General features: G+C 45.2%; 2 protein-coding genes across 2 annotated transcripts in view; both read right to left on the bottom strand.

The window, feature by feature from the left end:
• LOC138666455 (zinc finger protein 665-like) overlaps nucleotides 1-21,644 on the bottom strand; it is a 309,850-nt gene that overhangs the window by 245,094 nt on the left and 43,112 nt on the right. The window lies entirely within an intron of this gene.
• Nucleotides 18,706-21,354, bottom strand: LOC138667404 (uncharacterized). Its single transcript, XM_069755625.1, has 2 exons — nucleotides 19,783-21,354; nucleotides 18,706-19,308 (listed from the first exon to the last, which is right to left on the bottom strand). Exons 1-2 carry the CDS (start codon nucleotides 20,200-20,202, stop codon nucleotides 19,063-19,065), a joined length of 666 nt encoding a protein of 221 aa, XP_069611726.1. The 5' UTR covers nucleotides 20,203-21,354; the 3' UTR covers nucleotides 18,706-19,062.

Here is a 21,644-nt window from a genome sequence, read left to right as displayed (position 1 = left end):
AACAGGTTTTGATTATTATTTCTTTTTTGCGCGGCGACCCTCAAGACTGGGCATTTTCTCTTGCGCCAGGAGACCCTGCATTGAGTAGTGTCGATGCGTTTTTCCTGGCGCTCGGATTGCTGTACGATGAGCCTAATTCAGTGGATCAGGCTGAGAAAAATTTGCTGGCTTTGTGCCAGGGTCAGGATGATATAGAAGTATATTGTCAGAAATTTAGGAAATGGTCAGTACTCACTCAGTGGAATGAATCTGCGCTGGCAGCTTTGTTCAGAAAGGGTCTCTCTGAGGCTCTTAAGGATGTCATGGTGGGATTTCCTATGCCTGCTGGTTTGAATGAGTCTTTGTCTTTGGCCATTCAGATCGGTCGACGCTTGCGCGAGCGTAAATCTGTGCACCATTTGGCGGTACTGCCTGAGGTTAAACCTGAGCCTATGCAGTGCGATAGGACTATGACTAGAGTTGAACGGCAGGAATACAGACGTCTGAATGGTCTGTGTTTCTACTGTGGTGATTCCACTCATGCTATTTCTGATTGTCCTAAGCGCACTAAGCGGTCCGCTAGGTCTGCCGTCATTGGTACTGTACAGTCCAAATTCCTTCTGTCCATTACCTTGATATACTCTTTGTCATCGTTTTCTGTCATGGCGTTGGGGATTCGGGCGCTGCCCTGAATCTGATGGATTTGGATTATGCTAAACGTTGTGGGTTTTTCTTGGAGCCTTTGCGGTGTCCTATTCCATTGAGAGGAATTGATGCTACACCTTTGGCCAAGAATAAACCTCAATACTGGGCCCAGCTGACCATGTGCATGGCTCCTGCACATCAGGAAGTTATTCGCTTTCTGGTGTTGCATAATCTGCATGATGTGGTCGTGTTGGGGTTGCCATGGCTACAAACCCATAATCCAGTATTGGATTGGAATTCCATGTCGGTATCCAGCTGGGGTTGTCAGGGGGTACATGGTGATGTTCCATTTTTGTCGATTTCGTCATCCACCCCTTCTGAGGTCCCAGAGTTCTTGTCTGATTATCAGGATGTATTTGAAGAGCCCAAGTCCGATGCTCTACCTCCGCATAGGGATTGTGATTGTGCTATCAATTTGATTCCTGGTAGTAAATTCCCTAAAGGTCGATTATTTAATTTATCCGTGCCCGAACACGCCGCTATGCGCAGTTATATGAAGGAATCCCTGGAGAAGGGACATATTCGCCCATCGTCATAACCACTGGGAGCAGGGTTCTTCTTTGTAGCCAAGAAGGATGGTTCACTGAGACCGTGTATTGATTACCGCCTTCTTAATAAGATCACTGTTAAATTTCAGTATCCCTTGCCATTGTTATCTGACTTGTTTGCTCGGATTAAGGGGGCTAGTTGGTTCACTAAGATAGATCTTCGTGGTGCGTATAATCTGGTGAGAATCAGGCAAGGAGATGAATGGAAAACTGCATTCAATACGCCCGAGGGTCATTTTGAGTATCTAGTGATGCCGTTCGGACTTGCCAATGCTCCATCTGTGTTTCAGTCTTTTATGCATGACATCTTCCGTGAGTATCTGGATAAATTCCTGATTGTTTACTTGGATGACATTTTGATCTTCTCAGATGATTGGGTGTCCTTTTTGCCGTTGGCTGAGTTCGCCCTTAATAATCGGGCCAGCTCGGCTACCTTGGTTTCTCCATTTTTTTGCAATTCTGGGTTCCATCCTCGTTTCTCTTCAGGACAGGTTGAGTCTTCGGACTGTCCTGGTGTGGATTCTGTGGTGGATAGGTTGCAGCAGATCTGGACTCAGGTAGTGGACAATTTGACCTTGTCCCAGGAGAAGGCTCAACGTTTCGCTAATCGCAGACGCCGTGTGGGTCCCCGACTTCGTGTTGGGGATCTGGTTTGGTTATCTTCTCGTCATATTCCTATGAAGGTTTCCTCTCCTAAATTTAAACCTCGTTTTATTGGTCCGTATAGGATTTCTGAGGTTCTCAATCCTGTGTCTTTTCGTTTGACCCTCCCAGACTCCTTTTCCATACATAATGTATTCCATAGGTCGTTGTTGCGGAGATACGTGGCACCTATGGTTCCATCTGTTGAGCCTCCTGCCCCGGTTTTGGTGGAGGGGGAATTGGAGTATATTGTGGAGAAGATTTTGGATTCTCGTGTTTCTAGACGGAAACTCCAGTATCTGGTTAAATGGAAGGGTTATGCTCAGGAAGATAATTCCTGGGTTTTTGCCTCTGATGTTCATGCTTCCGATCTTGTTCGTGCCTTTCATGCGGCTCATCCTGGTCGGCCTGGGGGCTCTAGTGAGGGTTCGGTGACCCCTCCTCAAGGGGGGGGTACTGTTGTGAATTCTGTGGCTGAATTCACTCCTGTGGTCACAAGTGGCACTGCAGCTTCTGAGCTTCCTCCCTCAGGTGTTCTGGTGAGCTCGTTAACTGCTTCATTACTTAACTCCGCCTGATGCTGCTATCCTTGCTCCTTGTCAATGTTTCAGTGTTGGATCTGAGCTTCTCCTGATTGTTCCTGTGACCTGCTGCTCTGTATAGCTAAGTGCTTTTTGCTTTTTTGTTGCTTTTTTTCTATCCAGCTTGTCTTTTGTTTTGCTGGAAGCTCTGAGACGCAAAGGGTGTACCGCCATGCCGTTAGTTCGGCACGGTGGTTTTTTTTTGCCCCCTTTGCGTGGTTTTGCTTTAGGGTTTTTTGTAGACTGCAAAGTTCGCTTTACTGTCCTCGCTCTGTCCTAGAATATCGGGCCCCACTTTGCTGAATCTATTTCATCCCTACGTTTTGTCTTTTCATCTTACTCACAGTCATTATATGTGGGGGGCTGCCTTTTCCTTTGGGGAATTTCTCTGGGGCAAGTCAGGCCTATTTTTCTATCTTCAGGCTAGCTAGTTTCTTAGGCTGTGCCGAGTTGCCTAGGTAGTTGTTAGGCGCAATCCACAGCCGCTTTTAGTTGTGTTTAGGATAGGATCAGGTGTGCAGTCTACAGAGTTTCCACGTCTCAGAGCTCGTTCTTGTATTTTTGGGTATTTGTCAGATCACTGTGTGCACTCTGATCGCTAAGCACACTGTGTTTCTGGATTGCCTTCATAACACCTGTCATTAGCAAACATAACACCCATTATGTAGATAGGGGCAAAATTGTTTGGTGAATTGGAACGCGTGGGGTTAAAATTTCGCCTCACAACATAGCCTATGACACTTTCGGGGTCCAGACGTGTGACTGTGCAAAATTTTGTGGCTGTAGCTGCGACGGTGCAGATGCCAATCCCGGACATACATACATACACACATACACACACACATTCAGCTTTATATATTAGATAGGAGAGGGGAGAAGGTACACAACACCAGGGACATCATCTCGGTCTTCAGTGACTACTATAAAGACTTATACAACATAGAGGGACACTACAAAGATATCAATAAAATACAATAAATCAAGAATAAACTCAATTAAATCAAAACCCAAATTAGTCATATTGAGAAAAAACCTTGACGCCGCGATCCCGTGGTCGTGACATATCGAGGTATACAAGGCCTCCACGTCACATACAACAAGGAACATGTCATGCTCTAACTGCACTTGAGAAAGTCTCTTCAGGACATCGGTAGTGTCCTTGACGAATGAAGGCAACGTTTCCACACACTGCTGTAAATAGAAGTCAATAAATCTGCTGGTATTCTCTGTCAAACTATCTATACCCGCCACTATCGGTCGACCCGGTGGATTATTTAAATCTTTGTGGACTTTCGGGGTCAGGTAGAATGTAGGAATTTTGGGGAAGGTAGTTAAAAGTCCCTTCATCATTTTAACTGATATAACGCCTGAATCCACACCCTGTTGTAATAACGCATCAAGCTCAGACTTGAAGGTGTTCAACGGATTATTAGCTAACTTTCTATAACAGTGTGTCATATTAAGCTGTCGGAATGCCTCCCGCTCATACATACCTGCAGGCCATAACACAACATTTCCCCCCTTATCGGCTGGCTTAATGACAATGTCTTTCATATTTTTAAGCTCTTTAATGGCTTGATTTTGTGCCCTAGTAAGGTTAAACTTGGATATCTTTTCTGAGAATAGGGACAAATCCCTCTTAACCAGTTTAAGAAAGATATCAACATTGGTACATAATCCCGTAGGGGGAAATGTTGCGAACGGCCATGCAGATGCGTAGGACAACGGGAGTCATCCGAAGCAACTTGTTCGTCAAGCAAGGCTTCCAGATCAGCCAAGGCCTGTTGTTCTATATTCGTTGGAAACTCATTCCTAGATCTATTCAGGAAATATTTCTTGAAAGATAGCTTACGTGCAAACAGTTCTAAATCCTTCACAATAGTGAAGTAGTCAAATTTTGCTGTGGGGGCAAAAGTTAGTCCTTTTTCAAGTACATATACTTGTGCCGATGAAAGTGTGATATTTGATAAATTTATTACCTTTAGACTCTGCGACGAAGCTGTAGGATACAGCGAAACGCGCGTCGAGGCTCTTTGTGCACGGGCACGTGTGCCGCTATGTCTACAGGTGGAAATATGTCTACAGGTATGGTTTTGTGCGGTTACATGCTTTGAGGCACTGCACTATGGCAGCTTGTTTGCGTTGTATTTTACAATAGCCATATCTGTTATTAGCTATACCTGTGGCACTATATTAGTTGGTGGTCAGCAGGTTATCTATATGTATTGGAGTTATAGGTAGGTGCTTCTTTAGATAATTTACCATCATTTAGATATACCTCCTATGCTCTATAGGGAGTGATTATTATGATTGATATATTTTGCTGTCGTCCTTCTATACATACACTGTGACATCGGTGTTCCGTGCACATATTGGTCTATGTACCGTTCCATCTGCCGAGTATCCATATCTCTGTATATATATATTTTTGTATGTATTATATGTATTAATAAAATTTGTTGTTTATATATCTTTATTCATTGGATTGGCAGTCCTTCTTTGTTCTCTTTTCTTTGTTGCTTATATTGAAGTTTGAAGGGATCCCCTTATATTATGAGGATATTCGTTGGTGTAATATGTTTCCGGTGATACCAGATGTCTGCTGGAGATGTAGAGCAGAGAGAGGGACGTATGTCCATATCTGGTGGGAATGCACACCTATAAAAAAGCTGTGGACGTCAGTCTTTGATCTCTTTAATAAATTATCCATTCGCAAAATACTGCCCACGGTAGAGCTGGCCCTTTTATCTTTATGTGACGTGTCGATCTCTGGGTTCAAGAGGAGTCTTCTCAGACATTTTCTCACGGCTGTCAGGAACTTGATCCCTCGATATTGGAAGCAGGATCGATACCCCTCGGGCTCTGATTTTGTTGGGGAACTGAATGATATCTACAGAATGGAACAATTGATAAACCAGTCCACTGAGGATCCCGATAAATTTTACAAAATTTGGGCTCCATGGATTGTATTTAGGGAGACCCCAGAACTGGACACATGGCTATCCGGATCTTAACATACATCTGAGACCGCTCGGGTTGCGTCCATGATATGAACGCTGCCCCTTTGCCCCAACCTGCCACCATGGCTTTAATTCAATGTCAATGATATATTGGCTTCCCCACTGCTGATGGGGACTGGGACCCACCCGTGGGAGGGGCCACGTTCCCTGTCCTTATCACATCCTTCTATTTTTTACCCGCTTTCCCCCCTCTCTCCCCTCTTTTCTTTTCTTTAACTTTCTCTCTTTCTAATCGCCTTTTCTATTTGGTGACGTCTTCTATTAAAATAAATGATTCTATATAGTGAGTAATGATTAGTTTTCTTCAATGTTGGTTATTTGATACAATATTGAAAGTTATTATTATTATATCGAAAGTGATAACATTGGCATTGGCCAATAGCACTCGGAAACCGCTGAGACTTTACCTCCATGTCTGAATTACGGGTTGTACCCTAATGTTTTATCCAACTGTGTTTCAGCACTGTTCCATTGTTGTATTGTTTATTTGCTTCAATAAACATGATTTATACAAAAACTTCTAAGTTAGACTCGTCTAAAGACATAAATCTCAATTTACTTTGCTTAGAAAAAAATTGAATTATATCCATTTTTCTTACATTGAATATCTCAGCTTGTACTTCCTTTGTTAGACTATGCTGAGCTCTGGTCATCAGCAGGTCTACCTTCAGCACATCTGGCACTTGTAGTACGTCTGGTACTGGTCAATCCATCAGGCACCTCTTAGTCTTCACTCATAGATTGTCTGATCCTTGTGACTTGAAAAAGTGGAATTCCTGACACTTGGAAAACAGACATTTAGCAAAGCTCTTCTCTCTTCCCCCACGTCCAAGGAAATCCACTCAAAAGAGCACCCCAAAAAAAGATCATCAGGAATAGCTAAGCACGCCAATGTTAACCCTTTAGTGACAGCCAATTTGTTACTTAATGACCAGGCCAATTTTTACAATTTTGACTACTGTCAATTTATGATATTTTAGCTCTGGAACGCTGCAATGTACCCCACTGATTCTGAGTTTGTTTTTTGTGACATATTGTACTTCATGTCAGTGGTAACATTTTTTTTATATAACTTGCAATTATTTATGAAAAAAACAGAAATATGTCAAAAATTTTAAAAATTGTGCAATTTTCAAACTTTTATCCCCTTTACAATTCCGTCCGATGGCAGATCCCCTGCTTTGATGCGGACTTCGGCAGTGAACCTAAGTTTAGTGAAATTAGCAAAAAAGCCAAACAAAAAACAAGTGTGGGATTGCACTTTTTTTTTGCAATTTCGCCGCACTTGGAATTTTTTTTCCCATTTTCTAGTACACAACATAATGAAAGCAAAGGTGTTGTTCAAAAGTACAACTCGTCCAGCAAAAAATTAGCCCCCACATAGCCATATTGATGGAAAAATAAAAAAGTTATAGCTCTGGAAGGAGGGGAGCGAAAAATTAAAACGCAAAACTGAAAAAAGCTTCGGGGGTTAATTTTTGTACTCTTAAATCAGAGATTGGTGTCACAGAAAATAGTTAATAAACAACATTTCCCACATGTCAACTTTACATCAGCACAATTTTGGAACCTTTTTTTTGTTAGGAGGTTATAAAGGTTAAAAGTTGACCAGCGAGAGGGGCGTGGCCAGCTATGGATCTGTGAAGACACACATACCAGAGCTCCTCTACATCAGTAGCAAAAAGACCTGACTAAGGGGCTCCACACAGAATGAGAAAGACCAAAAGGGTGTTTACTGCTGTTATGGAAATTTGGTTTGGATAAATTTATCCCTGAGTGTGCTGCGGCCGTTCCCAATAAGACTGAGTATTTTGAGCGCTCAAGAATGAGACTGTACACCATTGTGACAGAAAAGTATTCCATCAATACTGCTGATTTCTTGAGGCGTGGCCTGAGAGCTCATGTGAGCGGACGTGCGGCTGTGAGCTCCCGCCGCTGTACATTCTAAAATCCTGCAGAGCCGCTGCTGTTTGGTCCCTGCGGGGGGCTTACCGGCTGCGGGGAGACTTGGAGGGTCCGGCGGTGCTGAGCGGTGGTGCTGGAGCCGGCGAACATGACCAGGAGACGGCAGAAGGACGCGGGAGTCGGGGATGCAGGCGCAATCCAAGATGGCGCCGACACGAGGGAGAAGGCAGACAAGGAGAACGCCGCATGTAGAAAGCGCATGGAGGTAGCGGCAAAGCTCCAGCAGTTTGCGAGAGCAGAGGCCGCAGAGGAGGGAGCCGGAGCTGATACCGAAGAGGAGGAGGAGGAGGAGAGCCCAGCAGGAGAACATGAGGTACAACAGGGGAGAAAGGAGAGTAAAATGGTGGTGGCAGAAGGGGGACCCGAGGAAATGGCGCCAGAAGCTGAGCCTACCCTAAGAGACGTTTTTGCGCTAGTCTCTTCATGTAAACAGTCTCTGACCTTACAGATACAGGAGGTTAAGGGAGACACAGCCCAGATAAACGCAGCCATGCAGAAGATTGACAAACGTGTGGGGGAGGTAGAGGAGAGAGTGAGCACTGTAGAAGACCATATAGTGCAGCTGCAAAAAGCAGAGAAAAAGTTCACTCAAGCAATAGCTGAATTGGCTGCGAAAAATGAGGACCTTGAGAACAGGTCCAGAAGAAACAATATTCGCATAGTGGGCATCCCTGAAAAAGCTGAAGGGAGGAATCCAACGGAATATATTGAAAAATGGCTGTTAGAAACATTTGGAGATATGGCGCTAACAAAAGTGTTCGCGGTAGAAAGAGCGCATAGGGTCCCGCCGAAACCACCTGTCCCTGGAGCGAATCCCCGTACCATGCTAGCCAAAATTCTAAACTATAGAGACAGAGACATTATCCTGAGGAAGGCCAGAGACATGACGGATCTGACAGTTGAAGGCCAAAAGATTGCTATATACCCAGACTATTCTACTTTGGTGCAGAGACAACGGATGATGTTCACGGGTATCAAGAGACGGCTGAGGGAGTTGGGAGTACAGTACTCCATGATGTTTCCAGCAAGACTGAGGGTGGTGGCGTTTGATAAAATTCATTTTTTTCAGAAGCCGGAGGAAGCTACCCAGTGGATCGATATTAATGCTAAAAAGCTTAAAGGAAAAGGAGACTGAAACTGTGGGAAGAGTCTGATCTTGTTTACTTATCTGTCAGTTGGCAAAGAGTCATGTGATTGACAACTCGGGGGGTGTGGGGGGTGAAGAAGGGAGCTGGATTGTATTCAGTTAAAGTTAAAGGGATGGTGTAATGGTTGCTGGGAAAGGGGGAGGAAGGGTATGCGGCATATTTTAAATGTATGCAGGTTTCTTGCGTGTGTAAATAATTCTACGTTAAAATGTTTTGAGATACGTTATTTTTCAAAATGTCTGAAATCCTGTTATGTACAGTGGTGGGAGGAGGGTTGGGAAGGTAATGCCAAACGGAGTGTTCGCTATGGGCGATGATGCCCCACTCTTGAAAAGAGGTGGAATGGTTAGATGTGAGGGGGGAAGGGTGGGAGGGGGAGTTGGGAGGGGGGGGAGGGTAGTTAGACAGCTTGGGCTCAAAATTGACGATACTTATAGTGAAGATGAGCCAAGTGATGGGGACCCGTTTTAAGATTTTGTGCTGGAATGTGAGAGGCCTAGGGGAGAAATCTAGACGTGCCACGTGTTTGCAATATGCAAGAGACCAACGGGCCTCAATGATATGCTTGCTGGAGACGCATTTGGTAAGGGAAAAGGTGGATGTTCTGAATAGACAGTGGATCCAGAAGGGATATCATTCTACCTTCTCCACGTATGCAAGAGGAGTCTCAATCTTGGTTCCAGCGGGAGTTCAGTATGAGGAGGTGAAGGTATGTGTGGATGTGGATGGGCAGTACGTACTAATACGGTGTATACTGTATGGAGTGATGTTGTGTGTTGCAGCGATGTATATTCCGCCTCCCTACTCTAGCAGGAAAATTAGAGAAGTAATGGAGCGAGTGGAAAGATGGGGGCCGGCACCGTTAATAATTATCGGGGATCTAAATAACATCTGTGATGAATATTGGGATAAAAATAAAAATACTCAGAATAGGTCGGAGGGACACATAACAACATTTGGCACCTATATACAGGAGATAGGTTTGATTGATCTTTGGAGGGTTAGACATATTGGGGAGAGAGGGTACTCATGTTATTCACCGGCGCATGCCACGCTCTCTAGGATTGATATGGCTCTGGGTAACAGGATTTTGGATACGTTGGTTGGGGAGGTGAGATATCTGCCAAGGGCCTTGTCGGACCATAGTCCAATTGAAGTAGAGGTTAGATTGGAGGGGGCTCATTCGCTAAGTGTGAGAGAATGGAAGATTCATCCTAATTGGTTACAGAGTATTGAGTTGGAAAGTATAGGACGGGAGGTAGCGGAATTCTTTCTCTTAAATGATGGAAGTACTGATGCTCTTACGATTTGGGATGCAATGAAGGCGTATCTGAGGGGACTACTGTTTAGGGACATTAGTAGGTGTAAGCGGAGGACGAGAGAGGCAGAAAAAGTGGCAGTTGAGGAGTTGAAGGAAGCAGAAGATGGGATGGCTATGCTGGGAACCCCTGAGGCAGAGAGAAGGATGAAAAACGCACAAGATCATTTGGAAAAAATTCTGTTAGGCAAAGCCGAGAGGAAGCGGGATTTCCAAAGGGTATTGTTCTATCAGGAGGGAGAAACAGTGGGACATATGCTGTCGGTAGTGGCTGCTGCTCAGAGAGGTTCTTCATATATACATTCTTTGGACTCTGCTAGTGGAGGTAAAATAACGGAAACGCCTGAAATCTTGAGAGCCTTCGCGGACTTCTATGCAGATTTGTATTCCTCTCGGGTTGGTGAATCGGTCGAGGACACACTGACTTTCTTGGAAGGTTTGGATCTGCCGAGACTGAGTGAGACAGATAGGGAGAGCCTTGAGGCCCCTATCACTGAGGAGGAATTGAGTCGGGCATTGATGTCTATGGCTAATGGGAAGGCGCCTGGGGTCGATGGGCTACCCGCTGAGATCTATAAAGGTTGGCAGAAGTGTTGATTCCTAGATTAAAAATGGTATTGGAGGAAGCTAGGTCCTGTGGGCGCTTGCCAGCCTCTATGAGAGAGGCCATAATAGTGGTCATTCCAAAGGAGGATAAGGACTTGGGGAAACCGGAGTCGTACCGCCCAATTTCTTTACTAACTATTAATGTCAAGCTTCTGGCCAAGGTGTTGGCTCTCCGCCTCTCTAGTGTTATTGCGAGTCTGGTGCATTCGGACCAATCTGGCTTTATGCCGGATAGATCAACGGCGATCAATTTGCGGAGGTTATATGTAAATTTGCAGGTAGAGTCTGACAACTGTGGTCGAAAAGTGATTGTATCGCTGGATGCACATAAGGCGTTTGACAGTGTCGAATGGGGGTACCTCTGGCAGGTGCTGGAATGTATGGGGTTTGGTCCGCAGTTTGTGGCTGTTGTACTCATTACCGTCCGCTAGAATTAGAGTAAACGGGGAGCTATCTCGACCTATAGGGCTGGCTAGGGGGACTAGGCAGGGATGCCCGCTTTCACCCCTCCTGTTCGCGTTGGCTGTAGAACCTCTTGCTGCTAAGATTCGGCAGGCGGATGGGGTCCCTGGGTTTAGGTATGGGAAAGTAGAGGAAAAAATAGCGCTATATGCGGATGATGTTTTGCTGTTCCTGGCGGATCCAGACGATTCACTAAGAGGGGCCATTGAAATTGTTGAGAGATTTGGTACTGTGTCGGGACTAACAATTAATTGGGATAAGTCGGTTCTTTTTAGGGTGGATGACGTAGGAGAGAATGTGAGTGAGGATGTTGGGGATGAGAGGCTGAAGGTGGTTTCCCAATTTAAATACCTCGGAATATGGATTTCGGTGCCAATTGCGGAGTTCCTGCAAAGAAATTTGACTCCTGTTATGGGGGTACTCAAGGCAAAGGTAGATGCCTGGAATAAGCTACATCTATCGGTCGTCGGTAGGGTAAATCTTATTAAAATGGTCCTGATGCCTAAAATTCTTTATGTTCTACATAACGCACCAATTTGGATCCCGCGGGGGAAGTTCAGGCAGATTAACGCCCTTTTTAGAAGTTTGATATGGGGAAGACAATATCCACGTATTAGCCTGGAGACGCTTCAGCGACCCAAGGAAGATGGTGGTTTGGCTTTGCCCAACCCGGAAATATACTTCCTTGCGACCCAGAGCCAGCATTTGAAGGGCTGGGCGCGAGGGGCGTCATCCAGTGCAGTACAACAGCTAATGGAAGAGGTGACGGACCGACGACCGATGGCTAGGTGTTTGGAAGATGGCTCTTTGAGCGCTTTGGGGAAAGTATACCCAACCCTGTTCCTGATTCGTAAATTGTGGAATAGACTAAGGCAGATTCGTGGGGTTAAAGGGCTGACTAAATTCACACCGATATGGTCTAATAACAATTTAAAGGAATTTGAGGCCCTGGGAGGACTGATGGAATGGCAGAATAAGGGAATTTGCTTTGTTCACCAGATAATCCAGCGACAGGAACTGAAGTCCTTCTCCCAATTGCAGGAAGAATTTGGTTTGCGATCCACAGGGGAATATCAGTATGCACAGATGAGACATGCCTTTAGAGCTCAGAATAAGAAGGCTGAAATCAGGGTTCAAGATGATATAGTGTTGGAGTATGTGTGTGGTGACGGAACTACAAGGGGAGTTATTTCCACTCTGTATAAGGACCTTATGCACACGTTCCTGCTAGATTTCCCTATAAAGGCGAGAGCTAAGTGGGAGAGAGAAGTGGGACCGATGGAAAATGAAACCTGGGAATCGGTGATGGAGTGGGTTCCGCGACTATCCTTGAGTGAACCATATAGGATCTCGCAGCTATACATTCTGCATAGGGTGTATAAATCTCCGGAAGTGCTATACAAAGCGGGATTGCGTGCCAATTCTGAGTGTCCGAGGTGTGCGAGTGAGAATGCAGGAATATATCACATGATGTGGACGTGTCCGAGACTGGCTGCCTATTGGGTGGTGATTTTGAGCCGAGTTGAAGCAGCGTATAAGTGCAGAGTTCTTAGAGACCCGATAGTATGCGTGCTGGGATATGTGGAAGAAATTGGAGTTGACAATACTAGGAAAATTGCAATCGCTAGGCTACTCTACATGGCCAGGAAAGTAATAGCACGAAATTGGATAAATGCGGAACCACCTGTGAGAAGGGAATTTCTCCAATATGTTCAACATGGTCTAAAATTGGAAAAGGGGGTGTACAAAAAAAGGGGGAAAATAGAAATGTTTAATAAAATATGGTCTCCTTGGCTTGATTTGGATTGAGGAGTATAGTCGTCGAGTTTCCTAAGACCTGGATGAGGATAAATTACACGAGGCAGAGAAGGCCTCAGTGAGGTGAAGATTGGGACTGAGCTGTCGTAGGGGGGAGGGGGGTAGTTGGGGTAATGTTGGGGTTTATTAAAACAAGAAAATGTGTATGTGATATAATGCAATGTAAATGGCATTCTGATGTTCTTCTTTATATTGTTAATAAAAATCTATTTAAATAAAAAAAAAAAATACTGCTGATTTCTTGTACATACATGGATTTATAATTGCATATAGAAAGGAGTGGTTAGGGGTGGTTTGTTAATTACCATATTGTCTAGCTCCTCTGTTATTGGTTATCTAAATATATATGGAATATTGTGATTAATGCACATATGACTGCTGATTAAGCAACTAAAATGTAGCTCTCGGCATTTAGGACAAAGTTGAGAAATCTGATCAGCACTTAATACATCTAGCGTTCTTCCGCTTTTGCCTGGAAAACCCCCATACAGTCTGTCTGGCTTATATCAGTTTATGTCAGCCATTTTAAGCCATTAATTATAATGTATATATTAGCTGTGAGTATATATGAGTATAGAGGAGTATACATGCAAGTGAGATCTACATGATATATATATTTCTATCACAAGCCCCCTTAGATATCACTTGCCCTAATCCTAGCCTACGGTCCCAAAACGCTGCAACTCTTTTGTGCTGCCGGTGAACTGACGCAAGCCTAGCGCCTACGCCCCACTCCGTACAGAATTTTCGCAAATGGGCGGTCGGGAGATCTGTACCTAACGAGGGTTCATTGAAATCAGTCTCTTAGTCAATAGCATGTGTAGTGCATTCTTTATCAGCTAGGTCATCTATTCGGTCAGGCAGGGCATCCACAACATCATTCTGGCTTGGGTGTCATCCTCTGGTAGGGGAGCTTTCTTGCAGTGCGATGCGTGGATCCAAGTGGGTCTTCCCTCCAGCTTCACAGAGGTTGGTGTCATCAGCGGCACTTGGACAGTGATCTGGGATCGAGTGGTGTTCTCCTTACAAACTTTTTTCACCAACACCCAGTCTTCTGGCTTCAAGGAGTGCGTACCGGACACTGAATCTGGATCTGGCAATGAAGAAAAAACTCGAGAATGGATGTTAGCAAGTTTCTTAGTGAGTTCAATTACACAAGCAGACAAAGTATCATATTGCATAACCAGCTGCTGAGGGAAAGAATACCCCTAACCTGGGGCTAGACTAAAACAAAATTTCATATGGTGACAGTTTTTATGGGCCTCTGGAAGTGTGCCTTACACTAAGTAGTGTGATTGGGAGTGTCTCCTGCCATGGTTTGCGTGTCTCTTGGGCAACTTTCAACATCCTGTTCTTAAGTGTCCCATTCAGTCTTTCCACTTTCTCGCTACTCTGGGGATTGTAGGGAGTGTGCAGGCCTTAGGGTACCGTCACATAGTGCCATTTTGATCGCTACGACGGCACGATTCGTGACGTTCCAGCGATATAGTTACGATCTCGCAGTGTTTGTCACGCTACTGCGATCAGGTACCCCACTGAGAATCGTACGTCGTAGCAGATCGTTTGAAACTTTCTTTCGTCGTCAAGTGTCCCGCTGTGGCGGCATGATCGCATCGTGCAACATAGGTGTGCACGATATTGTATACGATGTAATGGGTGGAGGAGCTGGCTACGTAGGAGCGCCAAATTCTCCACCTCCTGTGTGCTGATTGGGCGGTACAATACTGTGCGCTCATTCGACAGACGAAGTACTATTGTTCCCGGCTGATAAAACCGGAGCTGTCGAGTGCTGAATTCTTTTCTCTCTGGAGCACATGCTGGAAACAGAACTCCTAAATTCACTGGATTCCCTGGACTTTTAAAACTACAGACTTTTACCGCAAGAGGTATGTATAACGCTACAGCGTAGCAGATGTTGCGCTTCAACAGGGATACCTCATGTTAACGATTGTTCCTTATGGGGAGTAGGGTAGGCCAGAGAGTCTCAGGTACACAGCTGTAGCGTGGCCCAATTAATCCTTTTACAGATCGAGCTGTAGCATGGTGGACTGCCCCGTTTATGCCGGTAGCAACATATATAGTTAGATCAATGGTCAAAACATTGTTTTGAAAGCACGTGTATTTATTGTACGTTTGTTTTCTTTTTAGGAAGTATGCTCACTTCCGGTGAGAGGTCTGTCGTTGCTGCTGCCCTGGTGTTTGAGGCAGCACGTCTCCTAGAGGAGAGACGTCCTAAACGAAAACGTCGCATGTGGACCCGGAGCTGGCTGCAGAAAAGATCTACATTGTCACACATGGGTCTCATAAGAGAGTTACGTGATAATAACCCTCATGATTTCCGAAACTACCTTAGGATGTCAGAGGAATCGTTCAAGATTATACTTGCTGCTGTTACGCCACTCATACAAAGGCGTGATACGCCGATGCGTGCAGCCGTGCCCATGGATGAAAGGTTGGCGGTGACACTGCTGTTCCTGGCTACAGGAAGGTCTCTTCAGGATTTGCAGTTTTCCGCTGCTGTTTCCAGACCTTTACTGAGCGTTGTGATTCCGGAGACATGCAAGGCCATTGTGCAGAGCTTAAGGCATTATATGGAGGTACTACTATTTTTTTTTGCTGCTGTGTTATGTTATGTCGATATATTATACTAGCTATTGAACCCGTTCTACACCCTGGTGGCGAGCATTTCTATTGGTATATGGTCTCCATCCTATCATGTGCTGCTCCCATCCTGCGCCCCCATTCTGACATGTGTTGCTGCCATCCTGCGCCTCCATTCTGACATGTGCTGCTCCCATTTTGCGGCTCCATTCTGACATGTGCTGCTCCCATCCTGCGCCACCGTTCTTTTATTTGCTGCTCCCAACGTTATTTTATAGGTTATATTATTTCGATATATTGTTTAGCACCCCCTCTCAGTCAGTGAAGCCGTCTGATAAAATGGCTGCCTGCATACTCAGGATTGTTGACTTTGTTTTACTACTCCATACTGCGCGTCAATCACTCTAGGATGTCCACATGAGAGTGTATGTGCACAACAATATATTTTACCTAATTTGTACATGTTTCCTTTTCATCTTGCAGTTTCCCAAGACGGAGGATGACTGGAAGAGGATTGCTTCCGATTTTGATCAGCTGTGGCAGTTTCCAAACTGCGGTGGCGCATTGGATGGAAAGCATGTGCGCATCACGCAACCAGCCAACTCTGGATCCTTTTTTTACAACTATAAAGGATATTTCAGTGTGATCCTCATGGCCCTTGTCAATGCGAACTATGAGTTCGTGGATGTTGGTATGAATGGTCGAGTCTCCGATGGTGGTGTTTTTGAACACACTTCATTTGGGGAAAGCTTGAGGAACAATCAACTGCAGTTGCCACAAAATGAAGACACAATAGCAAACCTCAATTTTGTTTTCATCGCAGATGAAGCTTTCCCTCTTCATCCACATCTGCTGAAGCCATTTGCGCAGCGAACACTCACAGCGGAGCGCAGAATCTATAATTCCCGGTTGTCTAGGGCCAGTCGTGTGGTTGAAAATGCCTTTGGGATTATGGCGAATCGGTTTAGAGTTTTACACAGCTATCAACTTGAAGCTGCCGTCTATAGACTTTGTGGTTTTGGCATGCTGTGTGCTCCATAATTTCCTGAGACGTCATGATACCAGCTCCTACTCTCCTCCTTCATTTATTGATGCAGTGGACCCAAGAACCGAAGATATTGTGCCCGGGGAATGGCGTACACAACAAGAAAATTTAGCAGCTCTTCAAGCGCTGGGATCTGGCAGACAGGCAGACGATGCAAGGGACTGTCGAGAAAAATACTGTCTGTACTTTAATGGTTCTGGAGCTGTACCCTGGTAGGATCACGCCGTATAAAAAATTTTTTTTTTGTTTTGCGTTAACTCAACAATATGTATGTTATGCTTTGGTGTCCACAATGTAATTGTTTGAGTAGGTAACTGTCTTTTGTGTAATAAAATTTTATTGTATTTATTACTCCCGTTATTCTTGGTTGTTCAGTTTAGATAAAGTGGTTAACTCCTTAATCCCATATGACGTCCTATGCCGTCAAGGTGTCCTGTGACTTAATACCCATTGACGGGATAGTACGTTATAGCGATAGGTCTATATTGCATTCAAAAGTCAAATGGCGCCTTCCTTCCATTCCAAGCTCTGCCATGCACCCAAACAATGGTTTACCCACACAGATGGGTATTTTCAATCATATAAACCCCTCTAAATGACTTTAAATGAGATGAGATGCCTAAAATATGGTGTTGTAAAAATGAGAAATTGCTGGTCAAATTTAAACCCTTATAGCTCCATAAACGTTAAATAATGCGATGACTGGTTTTTTTTTTTAACATAATTTTTTGTATTAAACTATCTCCTCCCATGGCCCAACAGGTGTCGCAGCGTGTGGCCCTGCTGCTGTACTTGAGCCTGGAGGAGCGCTGCTGTCTGCTGCAGGAGCGCTGCTGTCCGCTCCAGGCGCAGTTGTCTTGCCAGGAGCTCTCTCACGGTGGGCGGTTCTGTGGATAGAAGAGGTTGGAGAACAGACGGTGATTCCGCTGAAAATACATCTCGACCTCTGGGGCAGGACCAAATTGAGTGTGTTGTAAATTTCAATTTGGTCTGGCCCCACAGGGCGAGATTTTTTTTTTTTAATTTTACCACTTGTATTGTCTGGATACTTACGGAGAAGGGACGCCGGTTCTTCATTGCCAGAACCAGAGCTGCTTATTTGCCATCCCCTTGATCTGGCCACTGCTGCAGCAGCTAAAAGGAAATAATAACAGATCTGGTTAACTATGGAACATGCCGTTGGGAAGCGCTCGCTGTTTTGGTCACTTACGAATGGTCGCTTCTGGGGAGAAGGCCGCCGACCCAGGGGAGGAAGATGAGTCGCGGAAGGGAGGTGTTGAGGGTGGTGTAGGGGTGCGAGGGCACCTGGTCGCAACAGATGGTGGAGGTGTGGTAGGCCGCCTGGTCATTACTGCGCCTGTAATGTATTCAAATATTTCCGCTACCCTCTTATGTCCCGTATGCAGTTAAAAAACTGCAATCAATGATTGTTAACTTACGTGACGTCCCGGGCTCCCGCTGATGGTGGATGATGTGGTGCTGTTGGCAATGGCAGGTACCTGTTGCCGGCGCTGTCTCTCTACACATAAAGTAAAGAAATGCAATGTTTAAACACAAATGTAGAGTGCTGCAGATCAAAACTAAAAATAGACTGAAACTGAAAATAGAGATCACACTTCCCAGTGATGCTATACTCCTAGTAGTTTCCCGCAATAATGTGATTTGGATTTGGTCGCAGGTCCCCTCCACCCCCCCCCCCCCCGCAGTCAGTGTTGCCATATATGCTGACAGAACTTCTTTTTTCCTTCACAGAGGCAAAGACACAGCGCCGCCGCCACCACGAGGCATCCCACACTGCCTCAGAACCCGAAGTGCCCTCCTCAATGCCTCAACATCCTAGTAGGTTCCCACAATAATGTGATTTGGATTTGGTTGCAGGTACGGCCCCCTACTGTGTTATTTATGTTATGCTTTTCGACCAACAGCAGCCGGCAGTGTGACCATGGTGGATCTAAAAGCCAGTATTGAAAGGCTGTTCGACACTCTGGCGCAGATTCAGGAGCAGCAGAATGTGGCAATGGGAGAGTTGCAAAAGATTAGGGACATGTGCCAACAGTTGAAGGCGGGGCAAAAATAAAAACTATTCCCTGTTTGTAAATTTTATGTTGTTAACTAAAAAAATATATTTATACTTTGATTCCATTTTCAATGTTTTGTTTTTAGAAATGTACATTTCTTTGTTACGTTAATTTCTGCCCTCATACAGTGCTGTGGACCCATTTTGTCTCTGTGATCGAGACACACCAATCAAGCTGTCGAGATTGAAGTTCAAGAAAAAGGTTTTATTTAACACACTATATTCACAAGACAATAAAAAAAATTAATGTAAAAAAAAAAAAAGAAAATCACAAATCGTGATACGCCGAATCTTCAGTTCGATAATTTTGGTGCCTGATGGGCGAAGCCATGTGAGAAGGTATGGGCGTGTAGGAGTTAGGGGGTGGCGGGCCGAAGTGGGAAATGGGGACATTGTGGCATATTTGTGTCTGTGACTGTGACCAACCATTAAAATATGACGACTCTGTCCGCTCCATTGGCCGGGAACAGACCAAATGAGTGTGCTCATCCAAATTGCCATCAGTACCCTTGTTAACAGCTTCCAAAATTAGACGCTCCGTTAGTGTTCATTGCCTCTCGTCCATTTTGGACAGTTTGTCTACTATGTAGTGTCCAAAACCCTGCAACGCAGGGCTGACATTGTTCGTTAACGCCTGTTTGGCCAGGCTCAACAGTTCAAGGGAGACGTCTGAGGTGGCTTTACGTTTCCTTGAACCTTGCCTCCATTGAGTCCTGGCAGGTGCAGCCTCCACAATTTGACTCGTCGAGCAGTCCTGTGCACTGTCCTGTGTACTGTCCTGTGCACTGTCCTCCTGGGGAGAATAAAAAATGAAGTTATTAACCCGAAAAAAAAAAAACGCTTAACCACCCTAACCGCATCCAAACTATATATTCGTATTCATGCAAAAACGTTGTAATATATTTTTATATTAGTAATATTATTTAACATTCCCATTTATTTCTTATTTTGCACTACACTGTTCTGACTGCTAGGGGAACCTGATTAACATTTTATGGTCGAAATAGTCTCACCAAGAATACTTATCTGCAGCTGGAAGCGATACTATTTTCTATTAGTTTAGATGGTATGGGTTATGAAGGTCGCCATTTAATACTTATGAAGGTCGCCATATAATACTTTACTGCGACAGGGTTACTTATGTGTACAGGAAAATGATATAACTTCTAATTGATGGGATAATCAGAAGGATAAAACTGAAAATGCAGATAAATTATATCTAATTATAGGACACATTGGTGAACCTGTAGTGCAAAGAGGTACTTACTTGTTGCCCTTGAGAGTCCTGCTCGACGAGGTTCTCTGATACAGTCTGTTCCACAGGTGCCAACGAGCGAAAACACGTAGATGTCCGTGGCACCTCTTGGTCCCTAAGAAAATTCATATGTTCAAAGTACCAGAGCTTAGGCACGTACACCTCTTCTGTGGAAGCCCCGGACTTTGTAGTGTGCGGGACCTTATTAAGCTCCTTCCTCCACACCGTGCGCAGCGCCTGAATTTTCTTCTTAATAACCGCTTCGTTGGCTTGCTCTTCAGGTGCATGGAGATGGTAAAATTCAATGAGCTTCGAATATCCCTCCTTCCTCTTTTCCCTGTTGCAATACTCTGGAGATTTAATCTTCCAGAGGCAGGGAAAAGACTGGTAGATCTCTATGAAATCTCGGATAAATTCAACGCGATTTGACATCTGAAAAATAACAAAAAAAAAAGTTAGGCGTTTGACAAAGAGTACTTTAAACACTACTTTTACCAGTGTACCATCCGCTTCGCTTCAGCGGCAGCACGAAGCGCTCATGCCGACCATACATCGTTCCATCTGCCATGCCCTAGCCCACCATAAGCCACAACAGCGTACCACCCATTTCACAACAGCGGCGGCACAAAGCGCTCATGCTGACCACACATTGTTCCATCTGCCACACCCTAACCACAACAGCGTACCATCCGCTTCGCTTCAGCGGCGGCACGAAGTGCTCATGCCGACCATACATCGTTCCATCTGCCACGCTGTAGCCCACCAGTCACAACAGCGTACCATCCGCTGCGCTTCGGCGGTGGAACGAAGTGCTCATGCCGAACATACATCGTTCCATCTGCCACGCTCTAGCCCACCAGTCACAACAGCGTACCATCCGCTTCGCTTCAGCGGTGGAACGAAGTGCTCATGCCGACCATACATCGTTCCATCTGCCACGCTCTAGCCCACCAGTCACAACAGCGTACCATCTGCTTCGCTTCAGCGGTGGAACGAAGTGCTCATGCCGACCATACATCGTTCCATCTGCCACGCTCTAGCCCACCAGTCACAACAGCGTACCATACGCTTCGCTTCAGTGGCGGAACGAAGCGCTCATGCCGACCATACAGCGTTCCATCCACCACGCCCTAGCGGTTTTACATACCTCGAAGCTGCGGTGCAAAGCGTGGAATAGTCTGGGAAATACAAAATCCGACGTCCAGGTCCACCAAGTGTCCAAGTACAAAGTGAAGAAAGGAAATTATGAAAGCTGTGAGGTGGCGTTGGGAACAATAGCGCTCAGGTGACACATTTTCCAACCAATTGTGTGCACATAACCTATGGCCTATCAGCACATTAGCTAGCAGCACAACACGCCCCTAGTGAACAACGTCATGCACAGATTATGCAAAATGTGCTCTGAATCGTCTTGTGTGACATGACCGTACGACTGTCCCATACGACTTCTACATTGCAAATACGTCATGAAATTATCGCTCCAGCGCCGTGCATTGTGAAGTGTGACCGCAGTCTACAATGCTGGAGCGATAATTGAGCGACGATGTAACGTCACGAATCATGCCGTCGTAGCGATCAAAATGGCACTGTGTGACTGTACCTTAAAGGCACAGATGATTGGCCTCGGGGAGACCAAAACATCCAACACCGCGGAGACACCATCACGTGTTTCTCAACGCAGTGATTCCAGAACACTGCCCCCATCCCTTATGGGAAATATGCAGATGAAAGTAAAGAAGCTGCGGAGACACCATCACGTGTTTCTCGACGCAAGCAGTGAATAGCCAGGCCTTTCCCCGGGAAGGAACAACCACGGGAAGGGCAGCATCCTATGAAGGAAAGCCACCTATGCCAAGCATGGTATCCATCCACAG

The sequence above is a fragment of the Ranitomeya imitator genome, chromosome 2, assembly GCF_032444005.1.
Source record: "Ranitomeya imitator isolate aRanImi1 chromosome 2, aRanImi1.pri, whole genome shotgun sequence".
NCBI lineage: Eukaryota > Metazoa > Chordata > Amphibia > Anura > Dendrobatidae > Ranitomeya > Ranitomeya imitator.
The sequence above is the reverse complement of the archived record's forward strand: the minus strand, read 5'-3'. Positions and strand labels throughout refer to the sequence as shown.